The 27,818-nt window shown below is 58.3% G+C and overlaps 1 protein-coding gene across 1 annotated transcript in view; it reads right to left on the bottom strand.

The window, feature by feature from the left end:
* Positions 1-27,818, bottom strand: part of OSBP2 (oxysterol binding protein 2) — a 142,959-nt gene that overhangs the window by 21,729 nt on the left and 93,412 nt on the right. The window contains 1 exon segment of the mRNA XM_068412791.1: positions 23,882-24,132. Coding sequence (XP_068268892.1) covers positions 23,882-24,132 — 251 coding nt within the window.

Below are 27,818 nucleotides of genomic sequence, written 5' to 3'. Positions count from 1 at the left end.
TGGGAAGGACCTATAAGATCACCGAGTCCAACCGTTACCCCAGCACTGCCAAGCCCACCACTAACCCATGGCCCTCAGCACCACATCTACACGGCTTTTAAATCCCCCCACAGATGGGGACTCCACCACTGCCCTGGGCAGCCTGTGCCAGCGCTTGACAACCCTTTGGGGGAAGAAATTGTCCCTGATCTCCAATCTAAACCTCCCCTGGTGCAACTTGAGGCCGTTTCTTCCTGTCCTGTCACTTGTTACTTGGGAGAAGAGACCGACCCCCCCTCGCTACACCCTCCTTGCAGGCGGTTGTAGGGAGCGAGAAGGTCTCCCCTCAGCCTCCTTTTCTCCAGGCTAAACACCCCCAGGTCCCTCAGCCGCTCCTCATCACACTTGTGCTCCAGACCCTTCACCAACCCTGTTGCCCTTCTCTGGACTCGCTCCAGCACCTCAAGGTCTTTCTTGCAGTGAGGGGCCCAAAACTGCACCCAGGATTCGAGGTGCAGCCTCAGCAGTGCCCAGTACAGGGGGACGATCCCTGCCCTAGTCCTGCTGGCCACACTAGTGCTGATACAAGCCAGGATGCTGGTGGCCTTCTTGGCCACCTGGGCACACTGCTGGCTCATGTTCAGCCGCCATCGACCAACACCCCCAGGTCCTCTCCTCCCACGATGGGCCCTTTCCAGGGAGCAGGCCCCGCCAGCCGCAGGCACATACACAGGCAAGCTTGGCCCAAGGGTAGGAGGACTCACGGGATGCACCGAGCGATGCCTTGCAGGGCCCCGTGCCACCAGGCAGGAGACAGCAGGGACGCCACAACCTCGGCTGACAGGAGAACCCCTCGGTGGCAGTAACCCCGGCTGCAGCCGCCCCGAGACCCTCTCAGCATGGCCACGACTGCGAGCACGGACCATCCCCGGACGCCCCGTGGGAGTTTTCCGGGCGCAGGACGTCCGCTCGGCGATGCGACGCTGCCGGCTGTCACAAGCTGCCTTTCTACTGTCTGAGGAAAGAGCAGCAGCCCTCAGAGCTCTGGTTTTAGGTTATTTTTTTGACATTACACTGAAACACCGAGTCTCCTCGGCTTTGCCACTCCTTTGCGATCAAACCCGCGCAAAGCTGAGCACAGAGGCAGGGCTGCAGCTCCTCCTCCCCCCACTAAATCTCTGCAAGTTGGGACACATTAACTTCTTCTTACATTTAAAAGTAGGAAAATATGATTTTTATGGAAATTCTGTAAGAGTTTGGAGGCAGGCTGGCAACTTTGCAGGCAAATGAACTGTGCTTGTGCTTCAGTTAGCTCCAACTCATCACCGTACCAAGGGAGGTCCTCTTTTGGCCTGAAAAACTCAAAACTATTCAAAAGGACTAAAACCAGAGAGTTTTGAATGTCTAACACACTTCTAACCATCCCCAGGACTTGGTTATTTTCTGTTTCCACCTACTTGGATTTCACATGGGATTTATTCAGCTCTCGGCAGGTTACTCTAAATTTGGGCTGCAGGTGGCACCTGAATATCACAAGATCTCTTGGTCAAGCAACAGGTTCAGGGCTTCAGCTTCCACGCCCTGGCCTGATTTTACCAGGAGCTGTCCAAGAAAAGCTCCGATACCTCAGTTCTTCATCCAGCCTCTCCTTTGGATAGGAGCAGGATTTGAGTCTCAACCAGGGAACTGAGTTTTTCCTTTAACAACATCAGAAACGAATCACCAGGAAAGTGAGACAAAGCATCAGGTTTTCATATTTCAAGTGAAGAAGCACAAAGCAAAGGGAACGAATATCCCATGATAAGAAAGAACAACGCCAGGGTGGGCACGCATGCCTTTGGTGACGTCCTGAACACTGCCATGTCCCCCAGGAGCTACTGTCCTCAGCCTCACCTCGAGGAGCCCCCCCGGTCGTGAGAAGAGGCAGGAACCAAACTCGGATCAGACAAATGAAGGACAAACACAACAAATTTGGGTCTACCCTTTGGGGAAAAAAAAAAATAATCAGTGTAGCCCATCATATTTAAAAAGCTTTTGCTTTGCACTCATGTCTGCTTTCTCCTGCTTCCCAACACCTGCAGCACGGAAGGACCCGACCCCACATCTGTGTTATCTCCATTCCCAGTTGCTCCCAGTCTACAGGCGGGTTTCTGCAGGATCAGTCCCAGCATCAAACTGCCCGGGGTGAATTTGAACCCACAGACCACGCTCTTGCAAACCTGCTATTTTTTTCCATTGCGGTCGGGTATATGCAAGTGTCCCAAGGACGAGCTCCAACACATCAGCCTTCAGCATCGTTAAGGCTCTCTAACGAGACGCAACCACCGGCAGTTTTGCTAGGCAGAAATAATTGAGCCGACAAGCGTTTGCAAGCTCTGAACGCGGGATTGTCCTACGGCGTCAGCTTCTCACCTCTGGATTTCCGCTCGTGGCCACCAGCGACATCAGAAGCAACTCAGCGGTGCCGTCACAGCCATGGAGATGCCCACCTGCCCGAGCACCACGCTGCCATGGCATTAAGGCTGTATCATCAGCCAGGAAAGCGGGTGGAAACGTCCCCGGGGAAGGAGAGGGACAGAGCCCTTTGCACATCCTCAGCACCAGATGGGCAATGTGGCTCCTGCAAGCTTGGAGGTCCCCCCACTTTGCTGTGTGTCTGATTGCAGGCAAGGCGGTGTCAGGGTCCTGTTCCCCTCAAATTCCTCACTGTGCTCCCATCCTACATCTCCCCCAGCCCGACGGGGACCACCCAGCTCCCTACGTGAGCCACAGACCCCACGGGGCTGCGTGGATGGGCACAGGGAGAAGCGAGACCAGACCGAGGATTTTCAGGGCGCTTCACATCACGTTTTCACGTTATTCTCTGGAAACAACTCAGCTCTTCTCCCCACCCCAAAAAGTCCCATTGGCAGCCACCCACAGCCACAAAGCCCACGGGTGGACCCTGCCCTGATGCCTTCATACCCAGCTTCAAGCTCAAGCCTCCCGCCAGTCCAAACTGACCCGTGCCCAGAGCTGGCACGCTGGCTCCTTTTATTACGCTGATGCATTGCGATAAGAGGATGAAATCACAAGGGCGAGTAATGAGATAGCGGCCGTGACCTTCCTGCCCCAGCAAAGCTCATTATCTGCTCCGAAGGTCCCTCTCCGCAGACAGCCCGCACGCAGTGGGCACAGAAATACCCGTTTTGGCACAGCTTGCTGGCACCGAGGACGGAAATTGCCGGCTGTCCCCGGCTCAGGGCGTTGAGCGCTTTAAAACAATGCGCCAGGAGATCACCTGTAATTATCCTGCTGCAATTAAACACAGTTCGTAAGGTATAATGGGTAAATTAGGGGAAAAGGAGGTAATTACAGAGGAGCCACGCGAAGGCAGCCCTCCAGCACGTCACCAGGGAGCTGGGAGCCGTGGGATACAGAGGAGAAACCGCTCAATGAGTCAAAGGGGAGCAACATCCTAAATTAAAAATCACAGCAGATAAAATCTCAGGTCCTCCCATCCCACGGCTGCCGAGCTTCACCGAGGATCCACACCATACCCCAAAGGGATATCCGCACCGACAGGCTTCGTTTACAGCCATATAAAAAAAAATCCAAGCCATGGAGAAGTGGCTGTCGGTGCCACAGACGTTCTCCACCGAGCGCGGGGAGGTTTGGGGGAGCTGAGCAGGACGGTCCTCGCGCGGCCCCAGACCCCGCCGGAGGCAGCGGACCCTCCCCGCAGCAGGTTGGGACGATGCCTGTTCCTGGCAGCATCCTGGCGGCTTGTGTCCGTGTGGACTCAGGGCCCAGTTGGGGTACGTACAGGGTTTATTCGCTGTTTTCAAAGGACTGACTGTCGGGCCACCTCTCTGCAGCCTCCTCCTCTGTCATCCAGACACTGTCATGAGCACCCTGCCCGTGCCCTGATTCAAACCACGGCGCTTACAAAGCACCTGGATCACAGAATCCATGAGGCTGGAAGAGCCCTCTGGGATCATCGAGTCCAACCATTGCCCTGACACCACCATGGCAACTAGACCAGGGCACTAAGTGCCATGTCCAGGCTTTTCTTAAACCCCTCCAGAGATGGTGACTCCACCACCTCCCTGGGCAGCCCCTTCCAATGGCTAATGACCCCTTCTGAGAAGAAATGCTTCCTGATGTCTAACCTCAACCCAGGTCAGCGTCACGTTCGCCCGTTGGAAGAGAAGCGATGCCAAGGGTGGCAACAGGAGAACATCCTGCAAGGAAGCTCCCCCAAGCCCAGCTCCCCAGCTGCCAGCAGCAGCCGAGCACGTTAAAGTCATTAATTGGGTTTTATACCTCCTAGAGCCAGACAGCGCAGAGTTTCACAGGGACGCTCGCCGGAGGGGAGAGCAGCACCGAACAGGGCTCAGGGTTTATTTTCCCACCATCGTCTCTGTTGACAGACTCATTCCTGAGCCCAAACACATCCCAGATCCCCAGTGTGGAGCAGGGGCAGCACCGCAGCACCAGCCCACGAGCTCCCCGGGGCTGCAGGGAGCCGGGGGCAAGTAGCTCAGACAAGAGCATCTCCCCCGGGGAGGTCGATATTGAAGGGAAATGAATCCCAGCCCTTATCTGGGGCTCGGCTGTCCGGTTTTCCTCAACCCCCACAGCTGCTCCCCTGGTCCACAAGGAGCCAGGTCTTCTCAGCTATGTCTGGGCTCTGTCCTGGCTCGAGCCCCAGCCCCTTCGGCAGCTCCAACAAACCCCCCCCTCAGCTGAGGCTGTTTTGGCCGTCCCTACCTGTGCCAATGACAAACCAAGAGCAGCAGCCATCACTCAAGCTGCACCTTCCCCTTGGCCACACCATCCCCTTGGTCACACCTTCCTCTTCCAGCAAAACCCCTCGCAGCACGCTGTCCCCATCCCCTTGAGACGTAGGGTGGAGCCCCTGGACGCACCGCACCAGAGCCGGCACGCCAGCGTGGCACTGCTGCTCGGCGTGGGGACACACCAGCTGAAAACAAATCCAGAAGGAAGCCGTTCACGAGGCTCCTCCAGGACCAGCCAGCCAGGTCTGCTCCAGGCTGGGATGGCTTTGTCACTGCTCTCAGCGACGTCCATCACCGAGATGCTTTTTTCAGCTGGCCAAGCACCACCAGCTCCCAGGGCTGTTCGGTGCCACGGCGGAGCAAGGAAATGTGGCTGGGAAAACAGACCTGGAGGAGAGGGGATAGAAGGCAAGTGGGAGACCTCCAGTTCAAGACAGACAAGGAGCTACTGGAGAGAGTCCAGCGGAGGGGTACGGAGATGGTCAGAGGGATGGAGCATCTCTGCTCCGAGGAGAGGCTGAGGGAGCTGGGGCTGTTCAGCTGGAGAAGAGCAGACTGAGGGGGGATCTTATCAATGCTCACAGATACCTTAGGGGTGGGTGTCAAGGGGATGGGGCCAGACTCTTCTGAGTGGTGTCCAGCGTCAGGACAAGGGGCAACGGGCACAAACTGAAACATGGGAAGTTCCATCTGAATATGAGGAAAAATTCTTGACTGTGAGGGTGCCAGAGCCCTGGCACAGGCTGCCCAGGGAGGGGGGCAGTCTCCTTCTCTGGAGATATTCAAACCCGCCTGGACACGACCCTGTGCAACGTGCTCTGGGTGACCCTGCTTTGGCAGGGGTTGGGCTGGATGATCTCCAGAGGCCCCTTCCAACCCCAACCAGTCTGGGATTGTGTGAGACAGGGTTGGAAAGGGGGATGTCTTGCCAAGTGTGGGTTTGGGAGATGATGGTGAGATCCTGAGCAGCGAGTGGCAGAGCAGGGAAGGAAGGAAGGAAGGAGGGAAGGAAGGAAGGAAGAGTGATGTTCACTGAGTGCAACAGCCAGAGCAGGAGGCAGCATGACAGTGGGATGCTCCCCACATGCCTTCCCCCACGCAGAACCGCAGGAGAAGCTGGGACTGGCAGCAGGAGAAGCCCCAAAGCTGCCGCTCCCAAGCCCAGATCCTCCCACCTGCAACCCCAGCGCAGGATTTGCACCTTCCCATGCCCGGTTGCTCAGGATCAGGCCCGCGGGTGACACCAGCGCACTCGCAGCAGCACAAGAGGCACATGAAATATCTACCTTACTATTTGCCAGAACCAGTGAGGCCCTGCGGTCCCTGGGACAGGGCCTGTGCGGACTCAGCGCCCAGCACCCCGATTTCTGGTCGCTCCTTTGCAAAGGGGTGACACGAGTCAGGCCGTCACCGAAACGGCAGCACCCAGCTCGTACCAGTGGCAGGCTGGCGGAGAGCTGGGGATCCTGGGGTGCTCTGCACAGCTCCCGTTGATGCAGGGGGGTGCTGGCAGACACCCGTGCACAGCGCAGGGCAGGATTTAACCCTCGGGTTCTTTAGTGTCAGCTGCCACGCACCGCTAGCAGGCGTCTGCTCAGCACCACGGGCAGCCCGGGAAGGGACAGTGAGTAATTGCCAAGAGGGATCTCCCCACCACCCTCCGGCTGGTTTTCTTGGATGTTTGCAAGCTGGGATTGCGAACCCGCTCTCGGCAGCGTGGCACAGGAGGGTCAGGCAGAGCTGCCGCTGCAGGGACCCGGCGGCACTGGATTTCCTACCCCGGACTGCTTTGGTGCAGGGTGCGCGAAGAACGGGGAGCAGCTCCCGTCCCTGCAGAGTTGCCCCAAATCTCAGCCACTGCAACAGCAAAAGCTCTTTGAAACGCAGCTGCTGGGAAGCCCTGACACGGCACCGGCACCACGGGGGACCGTCCTCGCTGATGGGGACCCCCCGGAGGGCGCCGGGAGCCGGGAGAGTCCCAGGGGACCCCAACCCCACAGACACAAGAGGTGCAGCTCACTGCGTCCCTTCCTTGCAGGAGATGAAGGGTGGGAGATGCTGTGCAGAGGGACACGCGGCTTTCCCTGCTGTCACTGTCCCAACCCCATCAGCAGTGCCCCAGGACCCCCATCCATGCTCCAGCCCAGGGCAATGCTGCAGCACCTCAATGCGCTGGGGCAGCCGAGGAGGACGGGCTGCAGCAGGAGATGGCGTGACAAGGTCCCAGGACAAGCTCTGACCCAGGGAAGGCGACAAATCCCTTCATGCCCCCGCTCCGCTGAGCCCTGACCTCGGATGGGTTTGAGATGAATCCCGGCTCCGCTCCCCTCCTGCGCCACCGGCCCTGCCGCAACCGTGCTCGGGATTTGGGCTGAAAGCACCCACAAACTGCTCGAGGGTTGCCCTTGTGCTCGTTGTCCCCCTGCCTTCCTTCTCCTGTTTCTGGAGAAGCTGACGGTCGAAGGGCTGGGGAGCCCCCCCAGCCTCCCACCTTACCTCAGACAGGGGCTGGGAGCACCCGGGGGGAGCCTGGACCTTCTGCTTCACCGCTCACAGGCACCGCATGGTCCCCAAGGGTGACAGCTCTTGCAAACCACCCGGGATAAAGGCGGGCAGCGGTTTTCCCCAGCTGTGATCCTCCCTCTGCGGAGCCGGCCCCAGCGGAGGAGGTGGCCGAGGAGCAATGGGATGGTCCCCACCGGTGACACCACGGGGACGTGAGCGGCTGCCACGGACCAGTCCCGGCGCGGATTAAGGAGAGGGCAGGGGACACGAACCCGGTCGAAACTCCAGCATCCCAGGTCATGGCTCATTCACTCCATTAACCCCCCCTCGCTCAGCGTTTACAAAGGTGAAAACAATTGCAGTCACCGAGCAGGAGCAACGCCCCGAAATCCAGCTTATAAAACCCTTACGGAACGGCGGCTAAATTTAGTTACAGCTGAACCTGATCTGGGCTGTAAGCAAGACACCGCCCCAAATCCACGTTACGCCGGGGCAGGGACACAGGCCACCCTCGCAAAGGTCAGCGGGCGAGAGGCTCCTCGATGAACGCACCGCGGAGGAGAGGGAAGCTCCTGGGCTGCAGGATGAAAGCGAACGAAAAGCAATTCCCCAGGAGCTGCACGGCCGGGGTGTGGAGGACCCAGCCTTCATCTAGCCATCCCCATCCCCATCCCCATCTGAGCTATCCCCATCCCCATCTGAGCTATCCTCATCACCATCTGCAGAGTTCACCCGCAGCGTGGGGGAGAGCACGTCACACCCCATATGCCCACGTCCCCCCTCTGAGCCATCGCTGCCGCAACGCAGCTGCTGCCTTTCAGCAGCGCCTGGATGCCCGGGGGGGGCTCAGGCAGCGCCGACGTTCGCTCCGGTCCTGCACAACGGGGCTGCTCCAACCCCCAGCCCAGCCAGGCATGGGGGGTTTCGGGGAGCCACCTGCCAACACCCCGGAGTGGGGTCCCTCACAAGGGCAGTCGGCTGCTTTCGGTGCCTCATAGAATAGAATCACAGAAGGGTCTGGGTTGGAAGGGACCTTAAAGATCATCTAGTTCCAACCCCCCTGCCACGGGCAGGGACACCTTCCACCAGACCAGGTTGCTCCAAGCCCCATCCAACCTGCCCTTGAACACTGCCAGGGAGGGGGCAGCCACAGCTTCTCTGGGCAACCTGGGCCACGCTATCACCACCCTCACAGCAAAGAATTTCTTCCTCAGATCTCATCTCAATCTCCCCTCTTTCAGTTTAAAACCGTTCCCCCTCGTCCTGTCACTCCACACCCTTGTAAAAAGCCCCTCTCCAGCTTCCCTGTAGACCCTTCAGGTACTGGAAGGTGCTAGAAGGTCTCCCCGGAGCCTTCTCTTCTCCAGGCTGAACAGCCCCAGCTCTCTCAGCCTGTCTCCAGAGCAGAGGGGCTCCAGCCCTCTGAGCATCTTTGTGGCCTCCTCTGGACTCAGCTCTGCAGAAAAAGGTGATTTCTCCCTCCCATCCTACCCTGCCTGCACAAACTTTACCCATTGCCCTCCTCAAAGGTCTCCCCATGACCAACCCTCCAGCAAGCAGGAGGAGAGGGACCAGCAGCAGATGCTGTGCCCATCCCCACGCAGCATCTCACCCCACCAGGAGACCGGCTTTAATCCCCTGGCACCCACCTGCTGCCTCCCCACGTACAGAGGGAACAGCAGAGTGCAGGGGTGGCACAACGTGCCCCAGCTCTTGCCGTGGGGCCGGAGCTGGATGGAGTCAGGGGTGGAGAGCAGCGGCCAAGATGCCCCCCTGCTCCTCAAGCATGTTTATTTGAAAATCATTAAGAAGAAGACAAGGCGAAGAGGCAGGGCTGCTTCGTCACCCCTGAACGTCCCAGCCTTATCATTTGTCTTGCAATTCTGGCAGCTCATCAATGACTAAAGATAAAAGCAAGCTCCATCCGTCGGCCGTACGGGTGCAAGGTCCTGGAGAAGTCCAGCACTACCTGCAACTGGGTGGCAGGAGGGACAGAGGAGGCTTCACTTCCTCTCCACGGCTGGAACAAGGTGGTGTAGCTAATCCAGCATTGGACGGTGGGGCTGCACATCACTGTCAAGACAAGGAGGCCTGGCCAAGGTAGGCAAAAGAACGTGTTTTTGTGGAAAAACACCACTGGAAATTCCCGTGGAGGAAGAGGCAAGGTGCCATCAAGACCCTGCTGAGGAGCAGGAGGAGAGATGTGATGCCACCAGCTCCGTGCTCTGCCCATGCATTCAGCAGCCACTGCCACAACGGGCAAATTTAGTGCTTTTCACACATTTGTCACGGCACATAGACCAGATTTCACAGCTTGTTGCAGGCTAACAGGAACGTCGTTAACGGCCCATGGATTATTTATGCAGCTGAAAACAATCACCCGAGGTCAGCCGTGTCCTGTCTAGGTGGTGGTGTCACACGCCTGCAGGCACGATGGCAGAGCAGCCACGCTCCCGGTTCCTCAGCGGGAGCAAACAGTCAAACACAAAGAGCACAGAGATGAAGTTAATTAGCTTGAAAGTGTAAATGATCGCATCAGGCTGTGTCAGATTTCTGCCCCACTGCCTGAACCATGGGGGACAACAACCTCTTGGGCAAGTCCCAGCAAGGCTGAGCATTTCACCACCTCCAAGGCAATGCTGATGGATACTGAGGGACCGCACACAAACCTGCAGCCCCACCTGCCCCAAGCATCCCAGAGGAACAGCCCTGCACATCTAACCTCTGGGGAGGAAAAAAACCTACCAGGGAAGTGCCCGCTGTTCCAGGAGCGACATCTCCTGCCCCTCAACCAGACCCTTCCTTTGCCTGCATGGGACAAGGACCACTTCATGGCCCAGGAGTGACACGAGAGAAGGAAGCCGCCAGATGCGTTCAATCATCTCTTTGTCAACGGTGAATTATACAGCAAGAGCCATCACTTCATTCATCAAAGGGAAGAGCTCCTTGCCGCTCTGCGTGCGTCTGGTGCAGCGGAGATAAGTGCTCCCTTCCTTCCTGGAGTCATCAAAACCCTGGGACACATCTGCGCCGCTGCTGACTGCAGAACAGCCCCCCCAGGGAGGGGCGACTGCTGATCCTCTTTAGCTCTGAACACATTCACACCGTGTCAGGGCTCCAGGCGCGTGGCACGGCATAAAAATTGGATTCAGAGCGGTGAGATATGCAGAGCGTTTGCACCGAGAGAGGGTTAATTTGTCCTTCCCCCTCCACCTCCCCACCCCTGAGATACCCTGAGCAGAAAGCTAAAGGGAAAAGAAAAGGATGGAGCCAGCCTGAATCCCAAATCATCTCGCACAAAGAGTCGGATCGCAACGCAACGTGGTTTTGAGTGCATAGAATCAGAGAATCACAGAATCGTTTTGGTTGGGAAGGACCTTTCAGATCATCGAGTCCAACCGTTAACCCAGCACTGCCAAGGCCACCACTAACCCATGGCCCTCAGCACCACATCTACATGGCTTTGAAATCCCCCAGGGATGGGGACTCCACCACTGCCCTGGGCAGCCTGTGCCAGCGCTTGACAACCCTTTGGGGGAAGAAATTGTCCCTGATCTCCAATCTAAACCTGCCCTGGCACAACTTGAGGCCGTTTCCTCAGTCACTTGCCATGACGGCGATGGTACCCACAGCCATGCCGGTGGCCCAAGGCCAGGTTGGCCGGACACCACCAGAAGCAGCAGCGCAGGGAAATATCCAGATCAACACAGACTGCTTAAATAATGGCAAGTCTGTCCAAAACCCTTGGAGTGACCCTCAGCCGGCTCACGAGCATCCCGGCTGCCCGAAGCAGGACGCAGGCACAGTGAGAACTGCTTCTCCCTGGGGCAGGTCTGGTGCCAAGAGGACAGCCTGAAAGAACGTGCTGGGCTGAGCCTCACCAGGTCACAAGACCTCCAAAAAATAAGGTGGCATTGCATAAAAACCCGTGGGGCAGTAGGTGTGGGTCTGACGCCAAAAATCATCCCGCTCCCTATTGCTTTTCGTTCCATACTTCTAAATATTACGTTGGAAGGAGCTCTATGTCCACATGAAACCAGTGCCACAGAGATGCACAGACATGGAAAAGCCCATTAACGCCCCAATGGGGAGCGGGAAGACACCAGAGTAGAGCACGCTCCAGCTCACCTCTCGGCAACCTGCATCATGCACTGCACGCTGCCAATGTCAGCATCTCAGCAAGACCCCCAACACTCACCCAAGGTGCTCCCAAAACTGCTGATGGTCTCATTCCAGGTGGCAGCTTGTGCCCCAGCAGTGTCTGTTTCTCTATGGAGACTGCGGACTCCCTGAGAGTCAAACAGAGACATCTATGATGGAGACATCTACGATGGAGACGTCTATGATGGAGATGTCTACGATGGAGTGTCATGGTTGTGTCTCTGGGAGTTATTATCATGTTATTTTGAACCATCTGCCTAAATGCCACAAAGTCACCAGTGTTCCCCCCTCCGAGCCAGGCTCAGAGCTGCTTAACCAACCAAACACACCGTGCCCAGGGTGCAGCTCCTCAAAGAGGACCTCACCCCGGCTCCAAAGCAGCAGAGACAGTCCGTGACCAGCGCTGGCATGACAGCCAGCCTCTGCCTGCAGCAAGTGCCGTTACAGACGTGTAATCCAGCCCATGCAACAAAGCAAGGATTAGTGTGGAACAGCGGCAAAGCCGCCAGCCCGGCTGCGTTAACAGGCTCTAATCCCGTACCCACGCAGCCTTTACGTAGGCTACCGAATCCATCATCACGTACTCAGCATGATAGAAGGAAATGTTCATCGTGGCTCCAAGAAATGGAATAAGGCAACACTGCCCACGCGTTCTGGACTAAAGTGATGCCAGGGGCAGCCACGGCCCAGGACAGATACAGGGTCTGGTACCCAAAGCATCGCTCTCCGGCAGGAAAACAACCAAGGCATCTGCTGAACGCTTCGGTGTGCCAGCAGCGCCGCCCCTTCCACCCCACACCTCGCCACGCAGCGCGCAGCCACTCTGCTGGCTGTGCCGGAGGGTTTGGTAGGGCACCGCAGCGTGCCCAGAACACGCGGGGGCCGGTACGGAGGATGTACAGGGAGAGCTGAGACCTCACGCTGGGACCTCCTGCTGCAGAGTGCCCGGCCCCGAATCATGCCCTCGCAGGGTTTTGCTGCTCTCCTTCAGCAACGCTCACGTCTTCAGCTTGTCCTTTTGGTGCTCTTACCCATGTGCTGCTGCGTGTGCCAAAAACCACCTCCCCGGGAAGCTCCCAGCATCGGCTCTTCCCGCTCGGGGAGGTACCTCCGGGCGGCTGCCGCAGTTTCTCCCTTCCTCTTCGCTTTCCTGAACCACCGACACCCACCGCAGCAGCGCGGGGACCCTCGCGGGAGTCTCCAAAGCAGAAGAGCCAACACCATGAGGGCAGCTGGTTCCCACTTCTAGCTCACCTGGAGGCCTGGTCCTGGCTCTGCCGTGCTCAGAGAGCTCTGGCCTGCAAACGGCTCTCACAAAGATTTAACAAGGCTCTCAGCGGCTTCTTTTCTCTTCTGCCCAACGAAGCAAACCCCAGGCTGGGAGAGCATCTGTCCCCACCGCACGGCAGGCGGCTGCGGTGGCAGTGGGCAGCTGGCGTTGCCCGTGGGCAGCTCCGACTCTGGGATCTGGAGGAAGCTGCTTTGGTTTGTAACCCGGTTTCAGCTTCACACGATGCCTTTGCCTTTGTGAACCGCTCTGCTGCAGAAGAAGTGCCGCGGGACTTGCCAGGAGCAGCTCGTTGAGCAGCAGCTCCCCCCTATCCCGCTCCTCTCCCAGTGCCGTAACTTCTCCCTGGGTAAATCCGCATAGGAGCGGGACCGCCACTTCATAGAATCACAGAACCACAGCCTGGTTTGGGTTGGAAGGGACCTTAAAGCTCACCCAGTCCCACCCCCCCTGCCACGGGCAGGGACACCTTCCACTACACCAGGTTGCTCCAAGCCCCATCCAACCTGGCCTTGAACACTGCCAGGGAGGGGGCAGACACAGCTTCTCTGGGCAACCTGGGCCAGGGTCTCGCCACCCTCACAGCAAAGAATTTCTTCCTCAGATCTCATCTCAATCTCCCCTCTCTCAGTTTAAAACTGTTCCCCCTCATCCTGTCACTCCACGCCCTTGTAAAAAGCCCCTCTCCCGCTTTCCTGTAGCCCCTTCAGGTACTGGAAGGTACTAGAAGGTCTCCCTGGAGCCTTCTCTTCTCCAGGCTGAACAGCCCCAGCTCTCTCAGCCTGTCTCCATAGCAGAGGGGCTCCAGCCCTCTGAGCATCTCCATGGCCTCCTCTGGACTCGCTCCAACAGCTCCATGTCCTTGCGTTGGGGGCCCCAGAGCTGGACGCAGCACTGCAGGGGGGGTCTCAGGACAGAGGAGCAGAGGAGCAGAATCCCCTCCCTCACCCTGCTGGCCACGCTGCTGGGGATGCAGCCCAGGACACGGTTGTCCTTCTCCTTCAACAGATGCTGGAGGAAGGAGCTGGAGAGAAGCGTCTCGGTGCATCAGCCCGGCTGAGAGGTAAACACAACCCTTGTGATACCAGGGGCGGAACTGCAGGAGGGATTAACCCAGCGATGTGTTGCTATTTGCCCTCCCCACATCCCCGTCCTGCCCCGAGGTGCAATAACCACCAGGCACAGACCCGTGGCAGCTGCCAGAAGATCACACGAGGTCCGGGCAGGGCTCACCTGGTCACGGCGCTGCCTTTAGCAGCAGAAGCAGTGCCCGGCTGGGCTGGCGCACGGTTCGGCAGAGCTGCTGATGAGCATCAGGCACTGCTGACAGTGCAATCCCCGTCTCTGACACGCTAAGCCCACCGACGTGCAGCCCTGCTGATCCAGCAGCTGCCTGGGCAGAAATGCTCGAAACTCTCCCATGAAGCTGCAATACAAATGTTATCGCTCTCAGCCAAAAAAAACAGGAGGGCAAGAGCTGCAAGAGGCATCCTTGGTGCTGGTGACAACACGTCCCCCATCTCCTCACAGGAGGCTCTGAGGGGAACCCCAGGACAGAGTCTTGGAGCTCCAGGACAGAGTCTGAAGCCTCCTGGGGGTCAGATCACAGAATCACACAATCCCAGCCTGGCTGGGGTTGGAAGGGGCCTCTGGAGATCATCCAGCCCAACCCCTGACAAAGCAGGGTCACCCAGAGCACGTTGCTCAGGGTCGTGTCCAGGTGGGTTTGAATATCTCCAGAGAAGGAGACTCCCCACCCTCCCTGGGCAGCCTGTGCCAGGGCTCTGGCACCCTCACAGTGAAGAAGTTTTCCCTCATATTCACAGAATCACAGAATCACAGAATGTTAGGGATTGGAAGGGACCTCGAAAGATCATCTAGTCCAATCCCCCTGCCGGGGCAGGATTGCCTAGACCATATCACACAGGAACGCGTCCAGGCGGGTTTTGAATGTCTCCAGAGAAGGACACTCCACACCCTCTCTGGGCAGCCTGTTCCAGTGTTCAGTCACCCTCACCATAAAGAAGTTTTTCCTCAAATTTAAGTGGAACCTCCTGTGCTCCAGCTTGCACCCATTGCCCCTTGTCCTGTCAAGGGATGTCACTGAGAAGAGCCTGGCTCCATCCTCTTGACACTTGCCCTTTACATATTTATAAACATTAATGAGGTCACCCCTCAGTCTCCTCTTTTCCAAGCTAAAGAGACCCAGCTCCCTCAGCCTCTCCTCATAAGGGAGATGTTCCACTCCCTTAATCATCTTCGTGGCTCTGCGCTGGACTCTCTCTAGCAGTTCCCTGTCCTTCTTGAACTGAGGGGCCCAGAACTGGACACAATACTCCAGATGCGGCCTCACCAGGGCAGAGCAGAGGGGGAGGAGAACCTCTCTCGACCTGCTGACCACACCCCTTCTAATACACCCCAGGATGCCATTGGCCTTCTTGGCCACAAGGGCACACTGCTGGCTCATGGTCATCCTGTTGTCCACTAGGACCCCCAGGTCCCTTTCCCCTACGCTGATCTCCAACAGCTCTGTCCCCAACTTGTACTGGTACATGGGGTTGTTCTTGCCCAGATGCAGGACTCTACACTTGCCCTTGTTATATTTCATTAAATTTCTCCCCGCCCAACTCTCCAGCCTGTCCAGGTCCCTCTGAATGGCTGCGCAGCCTTCCGGCATCTCAGCCACTCCTCCCAGTTTTGTGTCATCAGCGAACTTGCTGACAGCGCACTCTAATCCCTCATCCAAGTCATTAATGAATATATTGAATAGAACTGGTCCCAGAACCGACCCTTGCGGAACTCCGCTAGACACAGACCTCCAACTGGACTCTGTCCCGCTGACCACTACTCTCTGGCTTCTTTCCTTCAGCCAGTTTACAATCCACCTCACTACCCGATCATCCAGACCACACTTCCCCAGTTTAGCTGCGAGGATGCTGTGGGAGACCGTGTCAAACGCTTTACTGAAATCGAGATAGACCACATCCACAGCTTTACCATCATCTAACCACCGGGTAACATCCTCATAAAAGGCTATCAAGTTGGTTGAGCATGACTTCCCCTTGGTGAAGCCATGCTGAGTGCCCCTAATGATCCCCCTATCCTTGATGTGCCTAGAGACAGCACCAAGAACAAGTTGCTCCATCACCTTTCCAGGGACGGAGGTGAGGCTGACTGGTCTATAGTTACCTGGGTCCTCCTTCCTGCCCTTTTTGAAGACTGGAGTGACATTCGCTTTCCTCCAGTCCTCAGGCACCTCTCCTGTTGCCCACGACTTAGCAAAGATGATGGAGAGTGGCCTAGCAATGACTTCCGCCAGCTCCCTCAGCACCCGCGGGTGCATCCCATCAGGGCCCATGGATTTATGGACGTCCAGGTTGCTTAATTGGTCCCTGACCCAGCCCTCATCAACCAAGACAGATTCCTCCTCTATCCTGACTTCTTCTGAGGCCGCAGGGGTCCAGGGCTCCTGAGGACAGCCTCCAACAGTATAGACAGAGGCAAAGAAGGCATTCAGTAACTCCGCCTTCTTTTTATCCTCTGTCTCCAGGACCCCCACCTCATTCATCAGTGGGCCTACATTGCCTCTAGTGTTGGCTTTACCTGCAATGTATTTGAAGAAGCCCTGATATTCACGTGGAACTTCCCATGTTTCAGTTTGTGCCCGTTGCCCCTTGTCCTGTCACTGGGCACCACTGAGAAGAGTCTGGTGCCATCCCCTTGACACCCCCCTGAGGTATCTGTGAGCATTGATAAGATCCCCCCTCAGTCTGCTCTTCTCCAGCTGAACAGCCCCAGCTCCTCGTAGCAGCCTCTCCTCGTAGCAGAGATGCTCCAGCCCTCTGACCATCTCCGTACCCTCCACTGGACTCTCTCCAGTAGCTCCTGGTCTGTCTTGAACTGGGGGGCCCAGAACTGCACACAGTTACTCCAGGTGTGGCCTCACCAGGGCGGTGTAGAGGGGGAGGAGAACCTCCCTTGACCTGCTGCCCACACTCTTCCTCACGCACCCCAGGACACCATTGGCCTTCCTGGCCCCAAGGGCACGTTGTTGGCTTATGGGGAACTTGTTGTCCCCCAGAACTCCCATGTCCTTCTCCGCAGAGCTGCTTTCCAGCAGGTCACCCCCAGCCTGTACTGGTGCGTGGGGTTATTCCTCCCCAGGTGCAGGACCCTACACTTGCACTTGCTGAACTGCATTGGGTTCCTCTCTGCCCAACTCTCCAGCCTGTGATGACAAACACAATGAGAAGGAGCAGAGGTGGGAAGCCCCAGGGCCCAGTGAGGATAAAGTGAGCTCACAGAGATAAAGTCTGCAGGGGCACCGGCCGAAAGCCCCAGCTGGGACAGAGGCCCCACAGACACACACGAGGTCTGAGCACCCACACACATGATGTAACCTAGCTGGAAGGACTCTGCGACCACAGGGAATGATGAGGAGGAGGAGGAGGGGAGGCAGAGGAAGGCACAGATCTGATCAGAGATACCCTTGCACCTCTCAATTAAAACAGCAATAAGGGATGCTCCAGAGGGAGCTGCAGCAGCTCCGAGCACAGCAGCCAGGCTCCATGTCCCCGATCCCTGGACCTCAGCCCCGCTCCAGCAGCTGTGCAGGCAGGGACGGACCCCAGGGCGTCACCCGTCACCCTCCACCACCTCCCCCAGGTAAGAGCAAAGCACCCACCAGGGTTATTTATTCATCAGCGTGGCGCATCCATGGTGAAAACACCCCGGACACACGGACCCCTCGCTGCAGCCTTCTCGGCCGACGAGGATTAGGGTTGGGTTAGAGACTGAATCCCAAGGCCGGGGGTTTTCTGGGTCAGTGACATGGTTTTCAATGCGCTGATCAGCGTGCGTGTCGTTAGCGCAGCACAGATAATTAACGCAGGCTGTGGTACATGCGAGAACGAGCTCCTCTGCACGATCGCCACTGCAACAGTCACAGGGCAGAGAAACCCGGCCCCGACGCTGGGTTTTGCTCCGATTTTAGGCAGCAGAGCAGCTGAGGGCAGCTGGGGACAATCCCTAGGACAAAGAAGCCAATCCAGGGGCTGAAGGTGGAGCCTGCTCGCTGCGGTGCCTGGATTAACCCTGCGGTATAAGGATGCACGGGGCGGTGAGCTCCTCCAGCCCACTGGCTGTACTGGGGGGAACTGGGAGCAGCCCCGCAGGCTGCTGTTCCCTCCCCGCTCAGCATCTCAGCTGGGAGCGCTGTGCGGGCAGAGGGGAGGTCGGGTCCGTCACCCTGCCTGGGTCACGATGGGTTCGGGGACCCCGAGGGACGGCATCGCGCGCCCGCCTGTGCCAGCAGCCGGCTCTGCGCCGGGACCCGGCCAGGTCTGCACCGGCAGCGTCACCCCGAGCACACAGTCACCCCGGCGTCTGAGCCCCGGGGACTCTCTTTCGCAGAATCACAGAATCAGTGAGGTTGGAAGAGCCCTCTGGGATCATCATTGCCCTGACACCACCATGGCAACTAGACCAGGGCACTAAGTGCCATGTCCAGTCTTTTCTTAAACACATCCAGAGATGGTGACTCCACCACCTCCCTGGGCAGCCCCTTCCAATGGCTAATGACCCTTGCTGAGAAGAAATGCTTCCTAATGTCCAACCTGAACCTCCCCTGGCCAAGCTTGAGGCTGTGTCCTCTTGTCCTATCGCTGGTTGCCTGGGAGAAGAGGCTGACTCCCACTGCGCTACAACCTCCCTTCAGGTAGTTGTAGACTGCACTAAGGTCACCTCTGAGCCTCCTCTTCTCCAGGCTAAACACCCCCAGCTCCCTCAGCCGTTCCTCGCAGGTCAGACCCTCCAGACCCTTCCCCAGCTTGGTCGCCCTCCTCTGGACTCGCTCCAACACCTCAACATCTCTCTTGAAGTGCGGGGCCCAACTTTAAGCAGTTTTGTGAACACAGACACATACAGCCGTCCACCTATCGCTAAAATAAACCACGAGGAGTTACACATGGGGCTGGAGGCTGCTCTGGTGAGCCTGACGCCGCGCAGAGCCTGTGTTTAACATCAGTCTGGTTTAATACGGAAACAGTTTTAGGAGTATGGATTAATCACAGCAGCATCCCCACGGGGGCAGAGCAGGCTCAGCGCTTCCCGAAACCAGCCGTGACGCTGGGCCACGGGAAGGCAGAGCAGCGGCTCTGCGGAAGAGCAGCTCTTGCCCGGGCAGCTCGCTCCAGCACAGGAACCCGGGAGGTCTCCAAACAAACCGGTTCAGCAGTCGGAATCCCCCAGCTCCAGCGCCCAGACCCTCCACAAACCCACCCACGGATGCCTCCCCCGGGCAGACGCCACTCAAAGCCTCCAGGAGCCAAGCGTGGCCGCGGGGAGAGGTCGGCTGCTCGAGCCACCGGCGCGTGGCACGGGGCCCAGCCATCACCGCTGCTGAGCCACAGCACAACCCCGGAGGGCACCGGCACGGAGAAACCCTGCCGGGGCTGGGGGATGAGCCTCTGGGATGCTGCTGGGCAGCCCGGAGAGGCTTAACCGACCCGCCCGCGGCTGCCTTCCCCGGGGGAGAAGCGGCACGTGCTGTTACCGATCTCACTTCTGGATCAAGCACCGTGTTTCGCACACTTAAAACCCCTCCCCGCGGGCTCAGAGGGCTGAAGGATGCCCTGTGCTGATGCCTCGGGGTGTCGGGGGGGTGCCGGCGCTCCGGATGGGTTTGTTCCCATGGGAAAGGGAAACCCAGGTGGGGAAGTCAGCCTGCCTCGAAGCGGGTGCCAGCATGCTCTGCGCCACGGGCTTGGGTGGCCACCGGCACAGTGGCCTCTCGGAGGGGCAGGTGTGGGGTCCTTCAGGTCCCCGGGACCGCCTGCTCCACGCCAGCTCACGCAGGGCTTCCTCCCCTTGAAATCTCGCCTGCTCAGCATCTCCCACCCAGCACCGCAGCCCTGCCTGGCTGCCTCTCTCACCCCTCCTCGCACACACCGCGCCGGCCTGGCAGAGCCTGCCTCTGCCTCTGCTCCTCATAAACCTCGAGGGGAAACGCAAACTAACGCAGGAGCAAGGCACGGCCGAGCCCAAGCCCCGCTGCCCTCCACGCTCACATCCCCTAAGGAAGCACAAAGCGAGCCAAAAGAGCGCAGCTATTGCACGCAGCTCGTCCGCCTCCGAGCTTCGCTGTAGCAAACCCCATTCCCATTAAAAACCTATTTCAAGCAACACCCACAGCCCCGTGAGCTCTTCCTGATGCCCAAACTGGCTTCCTCAGCGTGCCCGCACGGCCCTCGTGCCTGCTGTCAGCTGCTGAACTATGAGACAGGAGCTTTCCCTGCGCCTTGGATGAGTCTACACAATTCAGCACAGCGCTCTTCGTCTCTGTTTCCTCTAATTATCCCTTTAATATGTTGCTGCTTCTTTTTACATACCTCCCACTCCTCCCCAGCAGCAGACTGCGACTTGCTTTTCTGCGTCTCCTCCTTGTCGCTCCTCCCGGTCCCACTGACACGGGGTGTCCCGGTCCCGGCGAGGCTGAACTCTGCTGCGAGTCTCACCAGCGCGGTGTTACGGGGGATTGCCAAGGTCAGGTGGGAGCGGATGGCTCGCAGAGGTCTGGGCTTAAAGTTAAGCCTGGCAACAGTCAGTCTCTGCGTGTTTTAGATCCTCACCTGCAATGCAAAGGCTCGGCTCACCCTGCTCTGCCTCTGCCCAGATCCTCCTCCGTCACCCGAGCATCACTCGCGCAGGGGCAGCCCGAGCCACGTTCTCTTCCCCATCTTCGGAGGAGAAGCACCCTGAGACGGCCAAGGAAGGCACCCAGAGCACGCGGCGAGGTCACCTTCACAGCGCAGCTCTTGCATTTCCATATGTATGTATTTATTTCTACTCGCTGGCTGCCGCTCCCTGGAGCTCCGGGGACATTTACATAATCCGATCACAGGCAGCTGGATGGAAATCGCCAGCGCTGGCCCCGGAGCATCCAGCCCTTCCACAGCAAGAGGCAAAGCCCAGCTCTGCCCTGTCCCCTGCCCGCTGGCTGGGGCACGGTGGCCACAAAGGACCCAGCCAGGAGCGGGACCCAAGCGCAGAGCCTGGGGCTGCTCGGGACGAGGGCAGGGGCAGACGCAGCTCCCAGGGGTTTGTCTTTCCCGACAGCTCACAGGTCCAAATGGCCTTAAACTGCTCAGGGGTGCAACGAAAAAAGGAATGAATGTGGTACGATCTCGGGAATGAACGGGCAGTGCTGGATGTCACCACCCCCAGCTGGCCACGGCATGGACGTGAGCCATGGCATCTCCTGCAGAAGCAAATCCCTGCTGCACGGGCAGAGGCGATGCCCCAGGAGGCAGGATTTGGCTGCACCGTGTGGGAGCAGGTCAGCGAGGTTTGGTTCTGCGGCTGGGGCAGAGCACGGACGTGGAGCATCCACGTGCCAGCACCAGCCCGTTGCTGCTGGCTGGGACCTCTCTGGGGGAACCATATGGTTTGTCAACGGTACCCTGGGCTGCATCCCCAGCAGCGTGGCCAGCAGGGCGAGGGAGGGGATTCTGCTCCTCTGCTCCGCTCTCGGGAGACCCCCCTGCAGTGCTGCGTCCAGCTCTGGGGCCCCCAACACAAGAAGGACACGGAGCTGTTGGAGTGAGTCCAGAGGAGGCCACGGAGATGCTCAGAGGGCTGGAGCCCCTCTGCTATGGAGACAGGCTGGGAGAGCTGGGGCTGTTCAGCCTGGAGAAGAGAAGGCTCCAGGGAGACCTTCTAGCACCTTCCAGTACCTGAAGGGGCTACAGGAAAGCGGGAGAGGGGCTTTTTACAAGGGCATGGAGTGATGGGACGAGGGGGAACGGTTTTAAACTGAAAGAGGGGAGACTGAGATGGGATATGAGGAAGAAATTCTTTGCTGTGAGGGTGGAGAGACCCTGGCCCAGGTTGCCCAGAGAAGCTGTGGCTGCCCCTCCCTGGCAGTGTTCAAGGCCAGGTTGGATGGGGCTTGGAGCAACCTGGTCTGGTGGAAGGTGTCCCTGCCCGCGGCAGGGGGGGGTGGGACTGGATGGTCTTTAAGGTCCCTTCCAACCCAACCTGTCTGTGATTCTATGAAGAGCCAGCAGGCACAGGATGTTTAATTTCTCCTGCAAGGAACTACTGGCCCATCAAAAGCACCCTGTGCTCCCATGGGACCTGTGGCCCTGAGAAGCCCGTGGGGATCGAGGTGGGCAGGAATATTTTGACCCACCGCCAGGGGATGGCTTGACTCCCTGTGCTTCCCCACAGCCATGTTTCATGTTTCAATACAGAAGGTTTCGGGACCTTTGCATCGCACAGAGCCGCCCCCCCCCACCCCACGACACACTCCCTGGGCAGGGTCTGCGCAGCAGCTCGCAGAAGGCATCGCTCCATCCAACAAGGTAAAGCAAGGCGCACAAAGGGATCCGTGCAAGAAAAGGCGACAGCACAGCTGGGAGCACCAGCCCACCCCGACGGGGTGGTCAGGCTGCCGGTCCCCTCCCTCGCGGCCCCCACAATGACCCTGCCCTGCTCCCTCTCCTCCTGCCTCTCTAATCCATTCCTGTCCCCAAGCATTGCTGTTTCGGGGGGGTCAGTGTTCCCCTGCGCACAGCTCCATCACCTCCCCCCGAAACGATGGGCTCAGCAAGCTGGGAGAGCCGCAACTACCACCCCATCCTGCTTCACGGTGCAGCCTTTCCCCTTCAGACACTTCGAGACGCTCAGCCAAGAGCTGAAGTATAAAAGGATGCTGTTAACCACAGATCTCTGGCACCCACCCGAAAACACACACCTCGCTCCTCCCTGGCCCCCCTCACCTGCTCAGTGTTTTGGACAATCCATCTTTCTACCATTTTTCCCCTAGACAACAGTTTTTTTATATCCCACCGTCCAGACAGCCTCATCAAGCTTTTATCACGTCACAACCACCGCAAACCTCCTCCTCTCTAGGCTGGACACAGCAAATATTGCTCTGCTCGTCCCTCCCCAAAAGGCTGCTGGAGAAATCCGCTCCCCAGCAGTTCCCTGCCCACGTCCCATCGCCGCTCTGCCTCCGAACCACAAACCCTGGCAGCGCCGAGGGCTCCGCCGTCACCTCCCGCTGCTCGCGACATGCTGCCGTTCCCGCTCCGAAAACTTTGACAAACTCTCGGCGGGGAAAGCGCTGCACAGGCACCCCCAAAGCCGCTCCTAAACGCAAGGCGCCGTCTCAGGAAGCCCTTTCCCCAAGGCAACAAAACCCTGCGAGCGGGGACGGGGAGGATGCTGCGACCGCGGGGTTCCCGAGTGCCCTCCGGCTCCCGCTGCGGATTATTATTATTTTTTAACAGCTCCCGTAGAACACCACACGACCTCCTTTTGCTCAGGGCGGGGACAGCACGGCGACAGCACTGCTCCATTCACAATTCCCCGAGCTCTGCCCTCATACGTTACTCCAGGTCTGTCAGGCTTTCGAGTTGCTTTTTTCGCTTTAAATATTTTATTTCATTTTGCTCTCTCTCTCTTCCCCAAAGCCGCCCAGGGCAATCAGGCTCCCCAGGAAGGGCTGGCTCACTGCGATGGAGGCACATCCACACCCCCAAACAGAAGCTGTCCAAAAAATAACCAGAAAGCACCGTCCCGCTGCACGAGGCAGGGAGCAGCGCCGGGGCCGGGACGCGCTTCACAACCTCCGAGCAACCGGTCTGGGAGAGCACAGCGGGGATGAGACAGCTCCCGGAGCCCGAGGGGTTAAATCCCCACCCCGGGCGTGTGAAACAAGGGCAGCAGCATGGCAGTCAGCGAGGATGGGAGCCATGTGGGGATGCGGGTCCGGATTGCTGTGCCAGCCAGAAAGGCCCCCCCGGAACGGCTGAAAACCCCTGAGCACCCCACGCCTCCCCTTTACATCCATAACGTCCTATTTCGGAGCAGCCCCCCTGGGAAGGACGCTGTGAGATCCATGTCTTGAGCGGTTACGTGTGCCCGTGCCCGCTGCCCGGGCTGCACCTTCCCAACGTCCCATCCCCTCCTCGCGGCGCTGAGCCGCCCCGAGCCCTCAGCCGTGCCCCAGCCCCGAGCTAACGCAGCCAACACGCGGCTCTGGCAGAAAGCCGGAGCCCGGGGAGAAAACGGGGTGATGAGGGAGAGAAAAAGGACGACAGAGGAAGAGGAGGAGGAAAAAAAGCTTCTCCCCCCACCTCCTGGCTCAGCCGGCAGCACTTACGTTGATCATAGCATTGGAGGTGATGCGGAAGAGCGTGGCTCGTTCGTTCACCGCCTTGATCTTCTCGCCGCTCTCGGCCGGCAGCTTCAGGTTCTCCAGCTCGCTGAGCGAGCGCTGCAGGGCCGCGCCGTGCTTGGCGATCAGGTCATTGCAAGTGCTCAGGTCCTCCAGCTTACTCGAGAGGGTTTTCAACGTGCCGTGCAGCTCGCTCTTGTCTGACTGCGAGGCGGGCTCCTCGTCGCCCGAGTCATCTGCAAAGGGAGGGATGGAGAGAAAAAAAAACAGTTTCCATGGTTACCCCCGGACCGTACGGAGCCACCAGCGCCACGGGCACGGGGACCTCGTGCCTCCTCCTGCCCGCACGCAGCTCTGCCGGGGCTGCGGAGTCGTGGCCACCACGTCCCCCGGGAGCAGAGCGTGGGGCGATGCGGGGTGTCACCAAGAGCCCCCCGAGGAGGCACCTGAAGGGCTCCTATGGCTGTCACCGGGGTTTGGGTGAGGGGCTGCTAAGGCTGAGTGATGGGGGTGGCATGGGGGGCAGCGTGCCGGTGCCACCGGGGAAGGGCCACGCGCCAACCCCCACCTTGGCACACACGGCCGTGGGAGCAGGCACAGCGTCAATGCGCCCGGCACTGGGAGCGAACCTTGCAGGGCTCTGCGAGGTCTGCTTTGGGGAAGAGACCTTCCAAGGTCTCCCATTTCACCCAAGAGGAAGGTCGCAAAGACACAGGGGACAGTAACAGCCTTTACCCAAAACCATCACGCCTTCAGAAGGCAGAAAACTCCACGATCAGCATCTCCCAGGTACAGCAGAAACGGTTCTTCCTGCAACTCCAGAGCCTTGGGTGACTTAAAACCAACCCAAAACCGAGCAGCGAGTAGAACGCAGCGTTCCTTCAGCTCATCCCACCGCTCCCCAGGGACGGCGGAGGAGGTGAGCGGCTCCGAGAGGCGGCATTGCCCAAAGCAAAAACAAAAAGCGAGAGCAGAGCAGGTTTTGCGCAGGGTCTGCGCTCCATCCTTACGTTCAAAGTTGAGCTGAGGTTTCTCCAGGCGCACCCAAAAACCACTAAGGCGGCAGAGCAAGGAGCAGCCCCTTCAGTTCCCATCCCTCAATCATCTGTTTCTGGATTAAAAAAGAGATGGGGACCAGCAAAACCTGCCTGCACCTTCTCTGCCAGGACTGGGGGAGCTGGGGAGGGGGACAAGGATGTCCTCCAAGTCAGACAGGCTGAGGGATGCTGTGACATATGGACCCCAGGGAAGCCTCAGTTGTAACGGGGTGCAGCACATTCCCTCTCTCTGCTAGAAGGAAAGGAGAAAAGCCCGTACTTCACTGATAGGTGGGCGTTTGGGTTTTATTCCTGGCTCATTTATAAGACCTTTTGAAATGCTGTAGATAGAGAGTGATGTTCAGCCATCACCTCAACAGGCTGGATCCATGGGCCAAAGCCACTGTATGAGGGTCAACAAGGCCAAGTGTCGGGTCCTGCACTTGGGGCACAACAACCCCCCGCACCGCTACAGGCTGGGGAAGAGCGGCTGGAAAGTGCCTGGTGGGAAAGGACCTGGGGGCGTTGGTCAATGGTGGCTGAACATGAGCCAGCAGTGTGCCCAGGTGGCCAAGAAGGCCACCAGCATCCTTGGCTTGTGTCAGCACTAGTGTGGCCAGCAGGACTAGGGCAGGGATCGTCCCCCTGTACTGGGCACTGGTGAGGCCGCACCTCGAATCCTGGGTGCAGTTTTGGGCCCCTCACGACAAGAAAGACCTTGAGGTGCTGGAGTGAGTCCAGAGAAGGGCAACGGAGCTGGTGAAGGGTCTGGAGCACAAGTGTGATAGGGAGCAGCTGAGGGACCTGGGGGTGTTTAGCCTGGAGAAAAGGAGGCTGAGGGGAGACCTTCTCACTCTCTACAACTGCCTGAAAGGAAGGTGTAGCGAGGGGGGGTCGGTCTCTTCTCCCAGGTAACAAGTGACCGGAGGAGAGGAAACGGCCTCAAGTTGTGCCAGGGGAGGTTTAGATTGGAGATCAGGGACAATTTCTTCCCCAAAGGGTTGTCAAGTGCTGGAACAGGCTGCCCAGGGCAGTGGTGGAGTCCCCATCCCTGGAGGGATTTAAAAGCCGTGTAGATGTGGTGCTGAGGGACATGGGTGAGTGGTGGACTTTCACCAGAGCTACCGCCCAGCAACGCGGCTTCCACCTTGCAAGGCTCCACCTGCAGCCGACGCCTCTGATTGGGTTGCAGACCTGCTCCTCTGGAGATGCGAGGTCCACGCGCTGGTCCAGCAGCAGGTCCACCCCCTTGTCCCACCACACCGCACTCCCTGGCAGCACACCCATGCCCATGGGACCGATTCAAACACAGCCCACGTCTCAGGCCTGCGACCTGCACCCAGGGTGGGCGTGGGATGGTGGTGGCATTTCCACAGCTCAGCCCGGCCAGAGCCACCCATTTCCAGCCCAGCCCCTGTCTCTCTCCAGCGCGCTCCTGCGCTCTCCCCACGAACGTCCCAGCTGCCTCTCCTGGACTGGGCGAGCTGCCTGCGCTCCAGCGCGCGGCTGGGAACCACCTCTCCATTGCATCTGGTGATCCGATCGCTAATGAGTCCGGTCTTCAACGGCCAATTTATAACATATTAGAGTGGTTTATAAACCTACCAGAAGCAGAAGCCAACCACACTAGCTCGGTTTTCATCGCAGACACCAGCCAGGCAATTACCACCACTAATTACGTCCAAGAAAACACCGTGACCTCCATGGGACTCAAGGGGACAAACCAAATTTGGGATTTTTCTGTTTGTAGACATCGCTAATACTTCCCAAAGATCAGAGAATGACAGGATCAATGAGGTTGGAAGAGCCCTCTGAGATCATCAAGTCCAACCATTGCCCTGACACCACCATGGCAACTACACCACAGCACTAAGTGCCATGGCCAGGCTTTTCTTAAACACATCCAGAGATGGTGACTCCACCACCTCCCTGGGCAGCCCCTTCCAATGGCTAATGACCCTTGCTGAGAAGAAATGCTTCCTGATGTCCAACCTGAACGTCCCCTGGCAAAGCTTGAGGCTGTGTCCTCTTGTCCTATCGCTGGTTGCCTGGGAGAAGAGGCCGACTCCCACTGCGCTACAACCTCCCTTCAGGTAGTTGTAGACTGCACTAAGGTCACCTCTGAGCGTCCTCTTCTCCAGCCTAAACACCCCCAGCTCCCTCAGCCGTTCCTCGGAGTTCAGACCCTCCAGACCCTTCACCAGCTTGGTCGCCCTCCTCTGCACTCACTCCAACACCTCAACATCTTTCTTGAATCGTGGGGCCCAGAACTGGACACAGGATTCAAGGTAATTTTGTCTGTTTACAAAGACTGCAAAAATTCTGCCAAGCAGGAGGAAGCGGCTCTCAGCCCGTCCTCCATTTAACCCCCAAGTCCCTCCTCCTGCCAGATCACAGCCTGGGGATTTTGCCCATCGTTAAAAGGCTCTGACACAGGGATGGCACCACACGGCGATGGGACGGGTTCCACCCTTCACCAGGGCGTTATTCCCTGCCCGTTTATGGAGGCTGCGGCAACAATCCCTGCCTACGTGCTCAGCTCAGGGCAGGAGGCACGAACACAGCGCGGCCTGGCTTTTTTTTTTTAATCGCCGTGGAGAATTACATAAACGCCTCGAAGCCCGGGAAAAAAAGGGGAAGGCACCTGGGTCAGAGCTCGGTCAGGCTGAGTTAGCTGAGCTGAACATCCCTCACCAGCTCCTCGCCTGCCCCAAAGCTGCTTTCACGGCCACGTTGGGAAACAGCTCTTCTGGGTGCCACCTCTAAGCATGTGTAGGAAAAGGAGGTTATCAGGAATAGTCAACATGGATTCACCAAGGGGAAATCACGCTTGACCAATCTGATGGCCTTCTATGAGGACATGACTAGCTGGGTAGGTGAGGGGA

Source organism: Nyctibius grandis, chromosome 14 (genome assembly GCF_013368605.1).
Source record: "Nyctibius grandis isolate bNycGra1 chromosome 14, bNycGra1.pri, whole genome shotgun sequence".
NCBI lineage: Eukaryota > Metazoa > Chordata > Aves > Nyctibiiformes > Nyctibiidae > Nyctibius > Nyctibius grandis.
The sequence above is the reverse complement of the archived record's forward strand: the minus strand, read 5'-3'. Positions and strand labels throughout refer to the sequence as shown.